This window comes from Nerophis lumbriciformis, linkage group LG27 (genome assembly GCF_033978685.3).
Source record: "Nerophis lumbriciformis linkage group LG27, RoL_Nlum_v2.1, whole genome shotgun sequence".
Taxonomy (NCBI): domain Eukaryota; kingdom Metazoa; phylum Chordata; class Actinopteri; order Syngnathiformes; family Syngnathidae; genus Nerophis; species Nerophis lumbriciformis.
In genome coordinates this window covers 17,212,501-17,229,616 of record NC_084574.2, presented here as the reverse complement: position 1 = coordinate 17,229,616, position 17,116 = coordinate 17,212,501, and the positions used below count along the sequence as shown (strand labels likewise).

The following is a 17,116-nucleotide window of genomic DNA, read 5'->3' as shown; positions in this document are numbered from 1 at the left end:
ATGGCATTCCCAGAACCCCACCACATCCCTCCATTGGCCGGGGCTTTGTGTGGGAGTGTGTGGTTTTAGTTTGTGTGTGTGTGGGAGTGTAAAAGTGATAATCAGTGGTGGTCTGAGGGGCTTTTGTGTCTCTGTTATTTCGCTGCTCTGAACAGTCCCAGCCAGGGACTCCCATTTGGCCCCATAGTACCCAACTGCCGTCCCCACAGCCCACCTCCTCCAAACGTCCACTCACCACTGGAAGACACTCTACTCGCCCATCTTTTGAGGGGACTGGAAGATTTAAAGGACTGTTTTGATCGGGCAAAGTGATCTATGCCTACTTTCCCCGGATGTTTCTCTTCCCGCCTGGCAGCCAGAGGACAAGTGAGCAGCCAAGAGAAAGTTGCCTCTTTGGCCTGCGGTCGTGTTGAAGGGGGAGAGGTTTAGGAGGTGCTAAGGCTGCAGGTGGTGCTAGGGAGTTTGTTTTGCCTTGCGCCTCGCAGCGGGGTTGGAGATCGGAGTGATTGCTCGGAAGGCCATTCAACAATGCTTGGGAAAGGACAAAGCGGTGGATACTCCTCAGACTCAGCTGGAGACGTCTTGCAAAGGTAAGACAATTACGTTGGCTTGTAGACAGTCTGGAGAAACATTAACTGAATTAGATTATTTGTTGTCTTGATTGTTATTATCGTTTGGAGGTATTTTGGTGATGATTTATAAAAAGTCCTCCAACAGGATTTAACATGTGGTATAAAAGATTAATTTTATACAGGTGAGCGATGCCCATGTCAAATGTTTGAGGTGTAATTTAAAAATGTGGTGACACTTTAGTATGGGGAACATATTCACCATTAATTAGTTGCTTATTAACATGCAAATTAGTAACATATTAGCTCTTAATTAGTCATTATTATGTACTTATTAATTCCTTATTCTGCATGGTCTTATTATACAACCAGTAAGCCATTAACTAAAAGTCTTCCCTTAGTAACCTCAGAATTATTGCTTATTAGTAACCCTAACCCTTATATGTTCCCCTGGTGTCCAAATAACTCTAAATTAAGTCTTTGTTACTAATTTTCATGTTAATAAGCAACTATTTAATGGTGAATATGTTCACCATACTAAAGTATTACCAAAAATGTATATAAAAAAAATGGTATGCGAGTCGTATACAAACATGTTTACCAAATAATAAAATATACATATACATTGTTTATTTTAAATTAATAATATATTATTTTGTTGACTGGTTTGTACATGACTTTAAAAAATAACCTTTATCAATATTTAGTGTACAATCCCACTTGACGTAAATGTAAATATTAGTTTTCTTTAGTTAGGTAAACACTTCGAAAATGTTTTATTTTCAAAAGAAAAAAAAATCCACAAAAGGCGGAATGCTGATGTCTCTTTAAACAACACATTTAAAAAAAGAAAAAGAAAAAGTTTTGTGCTGAAAAATTTTTTTTTTAATAAAATGCCGAATATTACAAATGATTTTCAATTTGACATATGACTCTTGAATCAACACCAGTAATTAATACTATGATCAGTGTTTGTTTAAAAAAAAAAACTAAATGTGGGATATAAATAATAATGGGAGTATAAATGTTTGTATATATTATATTATTGGTACAAATGTTTAGCCAACACATGTATAGGGATATTTCACAACTGTTTGTGTCTTTACCGTGTATATATTTGAACAGTGTTCATGTTGTGTACAAAGTGTATTTCTAATATGTTGTGTAAAGGAAATTTCATATTTCTATGAAGCATAAGATCAGAGCCCGATGTCTCTTGGTTTTACTACATCTTGTATTTGAGATTGAGGGTTAGGTGAAATAAGTGCTCAACTTCAGCCTAAACCCTTTCGGTCTGTAAAATTGTCAATTTATGAATGTAAAACTGTTTGTTTATTTTGTTGACCACTGACCGAAGAAATAATAAACTAAACTAATAAACTAAAAATAAAATTTCAAAGGGTTATTTTTACTACAATACACATATGCAGCATTTTTCTTACACAATAAGCCAACACAATGATTAAAGGTTATGAAGCATTGCATGTGATTGTCCAATCTCAAATGTAATTAACTGAACTTGGCGATTGATATATTCTGTTAAAATAGACAAGGTAATTTAATAAAATGCTGTTATTACTGTTTGAAAACAAATACTGCATGCACTTATTAAATTAAAGCAATATATTTATTTATACATCTTTGGAGAAATCACTGTGATTTGTTGTTCAGAATTATTACATATCGGGCTTGCATAGTTTATTTCTGAGGACGGTGATTCTCAAACAGGGACAGAGCAAGTTGGCAACATGCCATGGAATGTTGGAGTCCAAGTGGAGTTTGTAGTGACACACTGGATGATTATAGACTGTAAGACAGGCTTTCGGACTACTGTTGGATGCTTGAGTAAGTCGCCGGGTGAAACTTTGCTGAGTTTTGGGACGTATAGCGACTTATTGTCCAAATATGTATGTCCACATTGGTGTGATGTCACGGCATCGCCAGCCTGCAAAATTCTGAGATTTTCAGTGCAACCTCACGCCAAAACGCATGAACTAGGGTTGTACGGTATACCGGTATTAGTATAGTACCGCGATGCTAATGAATCATATTCGGTACTATACCGCCTCTAAAAAGTACCGGTCCCCGCCCTCCCGTCGTCGTCACGTCGTGTCATTGCTGGTTTATGAGCAGACGAGCATGTTCGGCAGCACACAATGACAGAGTACTTACAAGCAGACAGTGTGTAGACAGAAAAGGGAGAACGGACGCATTTTGGCTTAAAAACTAATGATAAAGGTGAAGTTATAACACTGAAACGCCCTCAGGAAGAGGTGCTTTTGTTAGCGGCTAAAGTCCACCCGCGGTCGGCAGTGTTGTAGATACTGTTGTAGATACTAAATCACTAATCCTCGCCTCCATGGCGACAAGTAAAGTACGTTTCCTACAAGTATCATCCCCGCAGGACGATACATGCTTCACTACACACCGACTTTGAATATGACCAATGTATGATCCTGTAACTACTTGGTATCGGATTGATACCCAAATTTGTGGTATCATCCAAAACTAATGTAAAGTATCCAAACAACAGAAGAATAAGTGATTATTACATTTTAACAGAAGTGTCGATAGAACATGTTAAAAGAGAAGGTAAGCAGATATTAACAGTAAATGAACAAGTAGATTAATAATCCATTTTCTACCACTTGTCCTTAATAATGTTGACAAAATAATAGAATGATAAATGACACAATATGTTACTGCATATGTCAGCAGCTAAATTAGGAGCCTTTGTTTTTTACTTATTACTAAAAGACAAGTTGTCTTGTATGTTCACTATTTTATTTTATTTATTTATTGCAATTTGAAACATACCGGTATGTTTAATGTACCCTAAGATTTTTTTGTTAAAATAAAGACAATAATGCCATTTTTGTGGTCCCCTTTTTTTTTAGAAAAGTACCAAAGTATCAAAATAGATTGGTATGTAAATATTGGTATCGGGACAACACTAACATGAACCTTATGAAAAAAATCCATCCGTCGTCATGTCTCTCATAATGATTGTGAATGGTAGGCAAAATTCCCCAAAAAGTGCAGTAACAATACCAAAAAATTACAAAAGCTTTTTTGATTAAACAAAGTATCGATATAACCTCTGTAGTATCAACCATGTACTGGTACTATACTTGGTATTATTACTGTCGATATGTTTGTTTACATTAAAAAAACTCTAGCTGGTGGTTAGCAATGTTCCCTCTAATTGTTCATGTGTGTGAGCAAACACAAAAACTCCCTGAGCATTCAGTGGACATCACATGTGGCAATACCAGCAGCACACCTGTCTCAAACCAATCTTTTATAATAACACTCAAATGAGAGGAGTCATTTTCATGAGATTATTTTGTAATATTAGTGATTTGGCCCACTTGTAATGAAAATAAAATAAATCTTGTTTTTCATAAGCTATGGATTAGTGTTGTACAATATGTCTGGGTGGGGGTCCTGCTTTGGAAATCATTTGTACCCCTTTCAGAGATCACATTTAGTTGCCCTTAAACATTCTCATGTTGCACAATGAAATGTAAGCATAGGATGAAGTGTGCATTCCTGTAACTTTCTCAAGTAACAGCATTCCATGATTAATATAAATAAATTAACATTAATAATAAATGACAGTAGAATAAGCAAACGTATGACTGAAGAGTCATAGTGTAACTGTGTGTGGTGTTTGAGTTGTCTGACTTTTTGTGTGGCCATAAACGCACCAGTGGCTTAGTGCTATGCGTGTTGGTGACGGATGACAAGTTGCTTTTGGCCTGGTTTGTACGGCAGAAAATGACAAGTTTTTCGAGAGAGAAGTTTTTTACTCATGTTTTTGGTGTGGTTATGGCCGAATATAAACAGTTTTGCTCAATAAAGTGATCGATATAATTCCTGTCCTCAAAGCATCTCGATAGACGTTACAATAATTGAACAGTGTTGGCAAACACCGTTAGGGCCGCTTGTTGTCACTGTCACTCAGAGTTTCATTGCAAAATTACACAGAATAAATGTGTTTATTTTGTTTAGAATTCAGATGGGATTTGATTTGGTGCGCGGCATATATTTGCTGTGCGCAGAGGACGCTTGAGCAATGCGCAATTGCGCAGGCGCGCACCTTAGAGGGAACGTTGGTGGTTAGCATATCCTCCTACGGTGTGTAGTGTAGCATGTTTAGCTATTCCTGGTCCTCCAGTGATCATATTACCTGTAAAAAACTGAGTTTGTTTGTCGCCATGGAGGCCAGGATTGCTGACTTTGAAGTGACCTTGCACTATAGAGAGACATTAGTTGCTCGTAAGGACGCTACGTTGTTTTGAAGACGCGTTTGTTCGCTGATCTGCTGTCAAATTTGTGGGACACAGCATGCATTATCACCATGGAACGATAATATTGACAGCTTTATTGTTGGTCTACTGATGTTTGCATGATCATGTGGACATGTTGGGACTTCATATTGTATATTTAACGTGTCTCTTCTAACCCTTCAAACTCAGACTAGTGTCCTAATCTAAGATCTCTGACTGGACGTTCTTTTCTTGATGCGTGGGCAAACTGATAAAACAAGCACCCGTATGTGCGTATTCCATTCATTTTTTACGGTATCTCTGCCCTGTTTTTTGCGCTTTCGCTTTCTAACCTCTGCCCTGTGTCCCACCTGCTAACTCTAAATCACCGTGGTAGTATGTCACAGGGGAAGTCGCCTCCGACCCTTCCACAAGGCCGTACTGATGGTCTTCGTGGAGCTCCCTCGGTCCAGGCACATGTACCACGTATTTGCTCGGCCGTAACCTCTAAAGGGATTTGACTGCTTCTCTTCAGTACTGACCTATGACAATATGCCACAGGACAGGTAAACCCAGTAACACAGTTGCATGTTAGACTTAGTATATGCTGTTGCCTGTCTTTAAGACCTTGACCTGTCTAATACTTGATTGATCAATCAATGAAAACAAACCAAACTTCATTCTGGATAATTTCATAGATGCTTTTGAATTACCGTCCGTCCGTAGAGCTTGTTGATTTTGTGTGTGTGTTTTTTGAAAAAATCTTGCACAAATTGTCCAACCCTGTGCCACTCCTGTTCCTAAATTGTTATTAACAAGCGTAGAGTTCCTTCACCTCATCTCGCCTAATGCTTGTCAGGACGATAACGTCCGGACTGATTTGTGAGTCAACTTTGAAATGGAACTGCAAACTGTTTCCAAGCTACTGTATTCTTCTGTATTTTTGTATTAACCTTTGTGTAATGTTCATTTTGTTGTTACTCAGCCAGCGTAAAATACTATACAGATGTTTACCTTATCCCAATAAACATTTGTTCAGTATTTTAACATAAAAGTGTTTGATTGTGAGGCATTAAAAGCCACAAAATGCAACGGGTCCATCAGACCCACAAACGCTGGCTGAGTAACAACAATATGAACGTGGCACAGAAAATTTCTCTGCCAGTTTCTGCATCCCACAGGGATTCTTCTTTTGTGTTTCTGCACCTGCGGTTCTCACACAAGGATGCAACATTTGTCAACACTGTCTGCTCTCATTTTCTCGCACATTTGACCCTCTGATGTTCTGTGTACCTGCACTCTGTCCTACTCCTGTCTAGGCCTGCTGTGTGTGTGTGTGTGTGTGTGTGTGTGTGTGTGTGTGTGTGTGTGTGTGTGTGTGTGTGTGTGTGTGTGTGTGTGTGTGTGTGTGTGTGTGTGTGTGTGTGTGTGTGTGTGTGGTACACAGAACATCAATTTCCACACTTCTATTAGCCCCGGGTCCATTGGACCCGGACATCTTATATGTATTAGAAATGTGTAGGGGGGGTGTATGGTGTGTGGTCAATAGATATGTATTCTGATATATGTTCTTCACAGAAAATGAGCCAAAGTCAGTGAGTCTCAGTTTGAAAAATTAATTAAGTGTATCATTTTTCTTTTAATAAAAAATGAAAACGGGTCCCACAGACCCGAACACCACACAAGGGTTATTCCGTGACTTATTCCCGGAAGTGAAAAACTGTGGTGGTCAACCAAGCCAAAATTGCTGTTGTGCCGCGAGCTGTGCGCAAACTGTTTGAGGACGTAAGGGGCCTAGATCTTCCTGCAAAAACTCTGAAGAAACTTTTATCCTTTTCGCGATTTGAACGGTTCGTACAGCCGAAAACAACGCAAGCATAGGGCATTTTTCCTTGAGAATGGCTAAATGCCGCCTCGTACACATTGAGAACAGACACTGGCTTAAACTTTGCACTTATTTAATAAGCAGGACGTGAGCCGAACATCCATCCATTCATCCATTTTCTACCGCTTGTCCCTTTTGGGGTGGCGGGGGGTCACTGGAGCCTATCTCAGCTGCATTCAGGCAGTAGGCGGGGTACACCCTGGACAAGTTTCCACCTCATCACAGGGTCAACACAGATAGACAGACAACATTCACACTCACATTCACACACTAGGACCAATTTAGTGTTGCCAATCAACTTATCCCCAGGTGCATGTCATGAAGTTATTTAAAACTAAGCAATAAGGCGCATTTAAAATTATTTCTTTTTCTCAAAAAACAACAAAGCACCTTGTAACCCGATGGGCCTAATATACGTAATAATTGTGGTGGTGCTTACCGATCTCAAACCAATTTTATTTGGTGCCAGTAGATGGCGGTCAGACACGTTGATATGTGTAGACTGCAAATTGACACCTGTTCAATGAATGACACTAGCAAGCACCCGTAGTAAGCAACACCAACTCTTTGATGTTTCATTGAGAATATAGAACATTACACACGGCGCTCAAAGATGTGTCAAAATGTTTTAGTATGACTTTGGTAAGCTACGAAGCCGCACCGCTTAATGGAACACAGAGCATTATGTCTACCATAGTCAGGCGTACTAGGCTGCAACGTACGGGTACAATTATGGTGTGTGTTTAAGGACCCCAGAATGGCACCTATTAGGAGACACATTATCTGGCGTTTTGTTTCGCAATATTATGCAAAACCAACTTTCCTTACCTTTTAGTACCTGCTGATGTGCATTTGGGATCTGCGTAAGTCCTGCAAATTTGCGCGCGTCGGCCATTGTAGTCCACGCTGTGGTCATGTTGTGGGACATTCATCCTCCACTGTTGCCATTTCTAATATGAAATAGCGTACAGTTCTAACTTATATCTGTCAGTAGACCCGCTATGGAAGCGCTAAAAACTACCGGTACAACAAAGATGACGAAGTGGAGCCACGTAAATAAGACAGCCCACAAAACGGCGCATCCTGAATAAACGGTCAGAAAGAGGCTTAAAAATGGTCTGTAAAAAATAGTCTATGCAACATTTTGAATATAAAATCACCATTACGTTATGTAGACCAGTGTTTTTCAACCTTTTTTGAGCCAAGGCACATTTTTTGCGTTGGAAAAAACCCGGAGGCCCACCACCAGCAGAAATCGTTAAAAAAATAGACTCAGTTAACATCCATCCATCCATTTTCTACCGCTTATTCCCTTCGGGGCCAGTAAAAAGTAATTGTCGCTCTTGTTGGATATGACTTTAAACCATAACCAAGCATGCATCACTATAGCTCTTGTCTCAAAGTAGGTGTACTATCACCACCTGTCACATGTGTCCTGTGTGTAGTGTTTTAGTTCTTGTCTTGCGCTCCTATTTTGGTGGCTTTTTCTCTTTTTTTGATATTTTCCTGTAGCAGTTTCATGTCTTCCTTTTGAGCGATATTTCCCGCATCTGCTTTGTTTTAGCAATCAAGAATATTTCAGTTGTTTTCATCCTTCTTTGTGGGGACATTGTTGCTTGTCATGTCATGTTCGGATGTACTTTGTGGACGCCGTCTCTGCTCCACAGTAAGTCTTTGTTGTCGTCCAGCATTCTGTTTTTGTTTACTTTGTAGCCAGTTCAGTTTTAGTTTCATTCTGCATAGCTTTCCCTAAGCTTCAATGCCTTTTCTTAGGGGCACTGACCATTTGTTTGTTATTGGTTTAAGCATTATACACCTTTTTACCTGCACACTGCCTCCCGCTGTTTCCGACATCTACAAAGCAATTATCTACCGGCTGCCACCTACTGATATGGAAGAGTATTACACGGTTACTCTGCCGAGCTCTAGACAGCACCGACACTCAACAGCAACACATAATTTGCAGACTATAATTACTGGTTTGCAAAAAATATTTTTAACCCAAATAGGTGAAATTTGATCATCTCCTACGGCACACCAGACTGTATCTCACGGCACACTAGTTGAAAAACACTGATGTAGACCACAAGGAAGTGCATTAAATGTAGAAAAAAAAAATCATCATACGACCTCTTTAATGCACCTTATAATCCGGTGCGCCTTATATATGAAAATACACCTGAATAGACCCGCTCATCGGCATATTTAATCGCCTCATGCAGGATCACGACCCTGTACCTCCACCACAGCAAAATGAAGCATGTGTTCATTGCTGTGTTGACACGTGCCGGTAGCAGCGGCTAAACTTGACATTAATTGTGTGACAGTTGCTCTCAGAAGGGTTCAAAGTGACCATGGCATGAACAACATTCAATCGGTTGTTTATCGCTCTTTGGACAATGTCCTGCCTTGCTCAGAGAATCACCTCTGATATAAACGTGGAGAATGCATTGCACAGGAGGACTGTTGGGGGTGGGGGGGTGTTTAAGTGGCACATAAACCCGCCTCCTGTTTTAGGTGCCGTACAGACCCCGCTGTTAGACCCGCACTGACAGCTGAGCTTGGCGACATTGAAGAACATGTGCTCACTCAAATGGCATCGTGCTCGACACAATGTGAGGGCAAGACTGCAGGAAATCTAATTTACTGTACCTCACAGGTGCAACACATGCGGTACAGTAACAGCACACATGACCGAGCATGGTCATTCATGGTGATCAACAGTGCTAGTCGTAATAGTCGTTGGCTTTGACAGTTAGGATTGCTCGTTTGCATTGAAACAGTTGTTTTTCTCACTACGCTAGGGCGAAACCATCCTTGCCCAGGCACACTTGGTTTTGGAGTAGTCTTGTACGGTATACCAGTATTAGTATAGTACCGCGATACTAATGAATCATTTTCGGTACTATACCGCCTCTGAAAAGTACCAGTTTGCGCCCCCGTCGTCGTCACATTGTGTCATTGCTGGTTTACGAGCAAAGGAGCATGTTCGGCAGCACACAATCACAGAGTACTTACAAACAGACACTGTGTGTAGACAGAAAAAGGAGAACGGACACATTTTGGCTTAAAAACTAACAATAAAGGTGAAGCTATAACACTGAAACGCCCTCAGGAAGAGGTGCTTTAAGACAAGTCCAGCCTCAGTCGGCAGTGTTTTAGCCACTTCTAAATCACTAAGCCTCGCCTCCATGGCGACAAATAAAGTAAGTTTCTTACAAGTATCATCCCTGCAGGACGAGGAATAGCTAAACATGCTTCACTACACACCGTAGGTCACCGGCGTCAAAATTTAAACAAACGCCATTGGTGGATCTACACCTAACATCCACTGTAATTATACCAAGTACAGGAGCGTATCTAGTCGATAGTACTATGATTACATCAATATTTTTTGGGATCACAACATCATCTTTCGTTTAAAAAAAAATTATATTATGTTTATAAACTCAGGAAATATGTCCCTGGACACATGAGGACTTTGAATATGACCAATGTATGATTCTGTAACTACTTGGTATCGGATTGATACCCAAATTTGTGGTATCATCCAAAACTAATGTAAAGTATCAAACAACAGAAGAATAAGTGATTATTACATTTTAACAGAAGTGTAGATAGAACATGTTAAAAGAGAAAGTAAGCAGATATTAACAGTAAATGAACAAGTAGATTTAATAATTCATTTTCTACCACTTGACAAAATAATAGAATGGAAAATGACACAATATATTACTGCATACGTCAGCAAACTAATTAGAGCCTTTGTTTGCTTACTTACTATTAAAAGACAAGTTGTCTTGTATGTTCACTATTTTATTTAAGGACAAACTTGCAATAAGAAACAAATGTTTAATGTACTCTAAAAAATGTTGTTAAAATAAAACCAATTATGCAATGTTTTGTGGTCCCCTTTCTTTAGAAAAGTACCGAAAAGTATCAAAATAATTTTGGTACCAGTACCAAAATATTGGTATCGGGACAACACTATTTTGGAGTATAAATATTTGGGGTTTTGGCACCAACCGCTGGACTAGATCTGACCAAGGTCTATGAGCACAAACTGATGAAGCCTCCTCGGGTGAGAGGCGAAATATTTTCTATGACAAACCAAAGAGTCCAGTTGCGATCGATTGAATGCCCTGAGAAGTATAGTTTCTAATGAACTGCTGACAGTTTGATACTGGTCTCCAGTCTGATCGTTTCTTGAAAAACCTCACTTCCTGTAATGCGCACATAATAGTGTGTTGTCTGCTTGTAACGAGTGAAATAAGTCGGCCTCTACTTAAACACTTAACCGCTCACGCCATATGAACTCTAACCAAGTTTCTGACCAAAACAGCAGAACCCCCAGATTGTTCCAATCACATCTGTGCCATAGTGTAGTGAGCATAGAAATGGGTACCAAATTCCTTTTTGATCGCTATCGATTACTGCTGTACAGAATTTGTGCTTGGGTCCCTTTTTGTTGGAACACTCATACAAAAACAGTAATGTCTGATACAATGCTAAAAATGTCAATGTCAGACCACCTCAAGCATTTTGAGACACCTAAAATGTATATGAACATAAAGAATGTGGTATTTACAATATTAAAAATGAACGATTAAACACTGAATATTATATCAACGTCGCTCCTTTATACTTTTTCACCTGCTCGATCGACATCTGATACCATCAAGCAAAACACAACAAAAATGCAACAAACAGCCAAATAGGAAAGCAAAGAAGAAAAAAAAACCTTCGATCTGATATAATATCACTTTTATAGGGGCGGTATAGCTCGGTTGGTAGAGTGGCCGTGCCAGCAACTTGAGGGTTCCAGGTTCGATCCCTGCTTCCGCCATCCTAGTCACTGCCGTGTGTCCTTGGGCAAGACACTTTACCCACCTGCTCCCAGTGCCACCCACACTGGTTTAAATGTAACTTAGATATTGGGTTTCACTATGTAAAAGCGCTCTGAGTCACTAGAGAAAAGCGATATATAAATATAATTCACTTCACTTCACACTTCACTTTTCTGCAGGATTTTGTGGTAAAAATCTGCTACAGCATCAGTCCCTGATATCCGCGTTTCTAGAAATAAACCCCGCCCACACTGCTTTGTGCCTCGTCTGCTTGGAGCTGCAGTGACGTAGATTACGTAAAAGTGCAGATTGCAACCATTGGAGTACTTTCTATGGTTCAAGATTTACGGTAATCTGAAAACAGCATTGAAAGTTTAAAAAAATGTTTTTGAAATTTTGGCGAGCCAGATTGAAAAACGTAATTTTATAATCACAATTTTTGCATGTGATTTTTTTTAATTTTTAATCTTTAATAATAATTTAAAAAAAACAATTATACATTATCATTATGGGGTATTGTCTGTAGAATTCTGAGGACAAATATGAATTTATTCCATTTTGGAATAAGGCTGCAACATAACAAAACGTGGAAAAAGTGAAGCGCTGTGAATACTTTCTGCACGCACTGTAATAGTGACTTTCCTTTGACATACTGACAACAAGTTAGGGATATTCTGCTTTTGGGGGACATTTCAGGATGCAACTACTACAATATAATGCACCTTTACAGGTGAAACATTAAATAGTTGGGCATGTATTAGCATTCATTCAACAGTTTAGAGAAAGTTGAATTATGGTCACTTTGGAAGGTTATAGTGCAATTTAAATGTACCGTATTTTTCGGACTATAAGTCGCGGCTTTTTTTCATAGTTTGGCCGGGCTCCAGTGCGATTTATGTTTTTTTCCTTCTTTATTATGCATTTTCGGCAGGTGCGACTTATACTCCGAAAAATACGGTATCCATAACACCTCTAAAGTTCTGCAAGTAGTGTATGGTATATTGCTATATGTACTATTTTAACTTGGCATCACTGTTTGATTGAAAATAATAGGCAGTAAGTAACTTAAGTTTGGCTGTAGATCGGTTGTTTTTAGAAATGAAACTAAAACCTGTCTGAGACTATCATATCCGTTGTATTTGCCTGGTGATAATCTAAAGAACAATTCCTTATCTTCACGTCCAATGAGCCAGTGACCCTCCTGTGGTCCCGTCAGTGGTGGTCTGGCTATGTTTAGGGCCCCCATTAAGAGAGATAGCAGGAAACGCCTCGGTCTGGAACGACGTCGTCTGCTCCGAAGTGAAGTTGAAAAGAAGCGAGGGGCGATAATTACTAGCATCTAATTATTCCTAATGAAAGGATAAATGACCCCCGCAATGAAATGTAACTCCTAAATGATGTAATTAAGTTGGCTCGGTCTCCTGCCTTAGATCAGTGTTTGTCTCGCCTCCTAAGCTTTTAAAAAGTCATCTGGTTTGAGCTTTAGAAGGATTAGATGGTTAATTGGATGTCAAGCCTACTCATAACTTTGTTAAGTGTTAAGATGCTGGATGGATGTGGTGTTGCTCTCTGCTCACAAAACACACACACACACACACACACACACACACACACACACACACACACACATCCATTCTTGTATTTGTTCCCTACTTGAGACCTCCGAAAAATGCCTACCTTTTTAGGACCACCCTCTCTAGATATATAAAGATTTGTATTTACTACATAATAATATAAACATGATATGCAAATATGAAAGAGGTAAGTTTTTTTGTTTTTGTTTTTTTTGGTTTGTAATTGGTTTTTAATCTTCATTATTTACTTCAAGTAATTACAGTATGTCTCTAAATCAGTGGGTCTTAACCTGGGTTCGATCGAACCCTAGGGATTCGGTGAGTCGGGCTCAGGGGTTCGGCGGAGATCAAGACACACCCGACTCATCGGCGTATTACGGATACGGCAACAGCAGAAGTCACACTGATTTGCAGGTGTGTAATTTGTTGTGAGTTTATGCACTGTGTTGGTTTTGTTGTTCGAACAAGGTGATGTTCATGCACGGTTCATTTTGTGCACCAGTAAAAAAACATGGTAACACTTTAGTATGGGGAACATATTCACCATTAATTAGTTGCTTATTAACATGCAAATTAGTAACATATTGGCTCTTAACTAGTCATTATTAAGTACTTATTAATGCCGTATTCGGCATGGCCTTCTTATAACCCTAACCCTAACCAAATAACTCTAAATTAAGTCTTTGTTACTTAGAATATGTTCCCCATACTAAAGTGTTACCAAAAACATATAACATTGTCTTGAATTTGAAAAAAAAACCATTTTATTTTTCACTAAAGAAGGGTTCGGTGAATGCGCATATGAAACTGGTGGGGTTCGGTACCTCCAACAAGGTTAAGAACCACTGCTCTAAATAATGTGTATATATATATATATATATATATATATATATATATATATATATATATATATATTTTTTTTTTTATATATTAATTTTGGCCAAAGGTGGCAAATTTCAAATTGTTACACACACTTGTTATTTCATATGTTGACCAGAGGGTGAGCACTTCATTTTTTTACACACACTTGTTGTTTCATATGTTGACCAGAGAAGGAGCACTTTTAAAACCGACACACAGTCAATTTGAAACATCCCTTCTTTTTTGGACCACCCTAATTTTGATAGATTTCACCACCAGGGGTGCGAATGAGACATTCTCTATTAGATGCAATGGTTTTCCATATTGGGACCAGGATTTATGTCCTAACTTGTTGGGTTGTCGTACATCAGCACCGGAAGTCGTAAAATCAGCTGTTCACCTCGCAGGTTTTTTCGGGGATGAATAGGGAAGTCCTTCTTTAGCTGCCGTCTTGTTTTATCATATATTGCTGCCTTTGCACCCGTCAATGTTTACTTTTGTATGCACATTATATCAACAAAAAAATCCTGACTTTGGAGCAATGCCCACAGACTCTAGTATTTGGCTGTCTATTAGATGCAATGGTTTTCCGTATTGGGACCATTATTTCGGTCCTAACTTGTTCAACGGTCCTCATATGGAAGGTACTTTTCCTTGTTGATGTCTCAAGAAACGTAGAAATACAAGAACACACACACACACTGTACATAGATTATTCAGTCAGGTTGGTATGAACCTCCTGGCTCCAGGGAGCTATAGTAATATTGTATGTTATATACAAAGTGTCTATAAAGTCTCTTTACAAATCAACATTCATTATAAAAGTAAATCATCTTTGTAAATTATTATAAAAAGAGGAGTATATAGGTATTGGATTTTTTTTTTTCCAGATCTATATTCTCCTCAAATGTTGGTCGCCCACTCCTCTCTTTGTCCAGCATTGTCTCTGTCTCCATCATTTTATCATACCTATACCTAATACTAGTGGTACCACCTATGCCTTCAGTGATGTCCTACTTAGTATAAATACCTCTCAAAATACCATCATTTATGTCGCCACATGACCACGGCTTGAAAAATACTATACAGAAACACACTTGCGCACTATTGGGCAATCACTATTGGTTTATTCGAGTGGAAATGGCAGGCAAACCATTTCACCGCCAGGACAGCTTAACTCGTTTCCAGGGTCGGCTGACCTCGTCTCACAAGATCTAGTTTCTCTTTAAATATCCTTCTTCAAAATGCCCTTGCAAATATATATCTGCCACCTAATCAACGTTTTGCACTGCTTCTTTGTTGGTTAAAAAAGTGAGCACCGCTGATTTCTCCGCTGGCCAGGTATGGCTCCGGTGCCACTTTCTGCTTTCGTAAATCACAACTTGTGATCGGATACTTGGGAGTGACAAGTGAGTATCCGATCAGTCATGTTCAACATAAGGCTACCTATATCTGATCGCAACTGTCTGTTAACTGAACGTCTTTTGTTCGTTTACACTGCCCAGCCGCCGATAATGTTGATTCAGAAGGCCTCCGGCAGATTTATTACAGCGCTGGCAACAACTAGCTGAATTCTGATTGGATAAAAGCTCTAACTTAGAAACAGCAACACTGGAGCCTAATATGACATGAAGAGAATATGAGGAATACTTTTATATACTGTACGTATTTATGAAAAGTAAATTTTGTCTAACACATTTGATTTATGCTAGACCAGCAAAGAAGGCCTTGCTGGCCCTGACGGCACACCACTGCCTAATACTATGCGTGCATTGACAGAGTTTATTATGGGTTCATTTAAGAGATCCTATTTCACCAACAGGTTCAATGAAATACAGAAATGTAATGTAATTAAAGGGCATCTATGATGATTTTAATCTACTTTTAAAACGTGTCCTTGTGGTCTAGTTAAAATGTCATGGATATGTTTGGGTGAAAACTTTGGTCATTTTTATAACCCGTTTCTGGCAAAGATTCTGGAGTCGTTCCCAGACTGCAAATGAAACCACGCCTTCTCCAAAAGTATCATAATTTATCTTTTGAAAATGTACAAATATATATCTTGAAGTTTTCACCGCTAAATTATTTTCAGACACAGTTTGAAATAAACTTCATTAACATGACCTATATTTACCTGTCCACATCATTAGGTACACCTATAAACTCGATCAATTGCGAAAGTGCATAAAAAAAGCTGCATTTATGTCACTGCATGTTGCACATCTGCGTACATTAGATTAAATGAAAATAATACTTTATTCTACCTTTTTTGGGTTTTCCTCATAGTCTGAAGCAGAGTTGGCTCCTCCCTGTCAGGTTCAAACACTGATGACATCTATTAAACAAGACAAGAAGCAAGGAATTAAACAGAGACAGAATAAAATTTGGCTCAATTGAGGAGAAACGCGTACACCTGTACCCTCGCACAGTGTCACCACGCTCTGACGAAAGATTGTACGCCTCCTCTTTTATTTGGACTTTCCCTGATTACCTGGTTTTTTTCATGTATATATTCATTTCACCCTATATTCATTGCACTTCTATATTTTTCTAGCATGCACACATCGCACTGTATGGAACGGCCTCAATCTCGTTACCCTGCGTAATGACAATAAATCTGATTCTGATTCTGATTGCATGGCAACAGCTGTTTCTAAGGGAGGGGGGTCGTAAACAGCCATCGCCTTTGATTAAAAACAGTTCAAAGAAAAGGTCGTAAAACAGTTCAAAGAAAAGGTCACTGGAGGGGAGTCAGGTCCTGCTTCCTCTCCGCTTTGTAGCTCTCGAGTCAAGACAAAATCTTTCTGTGGATTACAACACATCAAAGAAACAGAACACCTTCATGTTGCTTCCATATACATATTCCGTACAATTGACCACTAAATGGTAACACCCGAATACGTTTTTCAACTTGTTTAAGTAGGGGTTCACGTTAATCAATTCATGGTAATTCATGTTTGACCTGATGCTTTCTCTTGCTGCCGAGCACGTTTTGCACATTGGATGACTTTCTTCCTCCCAGCCAGAGAATATAATCATTTATAAATACGTACTTTGTTGTCTTTAAACTAGATTTGTGTAGCTTGTTCTTGAGGGTGCGGTCATGCTG

The 17,116-nt window shown here is 39.0% G+C and overlaps 1 protein-coding gene across 1 annotated transcript in view; it reads left to right on the top strand.

Moving 5' to 3' along the window:
* The first annotated feature begins 466 nt into the window (after positions 1-466).
* The window catches only part of rbm20 (RNA binding motif protein 20), a 115,456-nt gene continuing 98,806 nt past the window's right edge, over positions 467-17,116 (top strand). Inside the window, exon 1 of the mRNA XM_061922770.2 lies at positions 467-590. Within this exon, the coding sequence (XP_061778754.2) occupies positions 529-590 (62 nt within the window). The 5' untranslated portion in view covers positions 467-528. The remainder of the gene's footprint in view (positions 591-17,116) is intronic.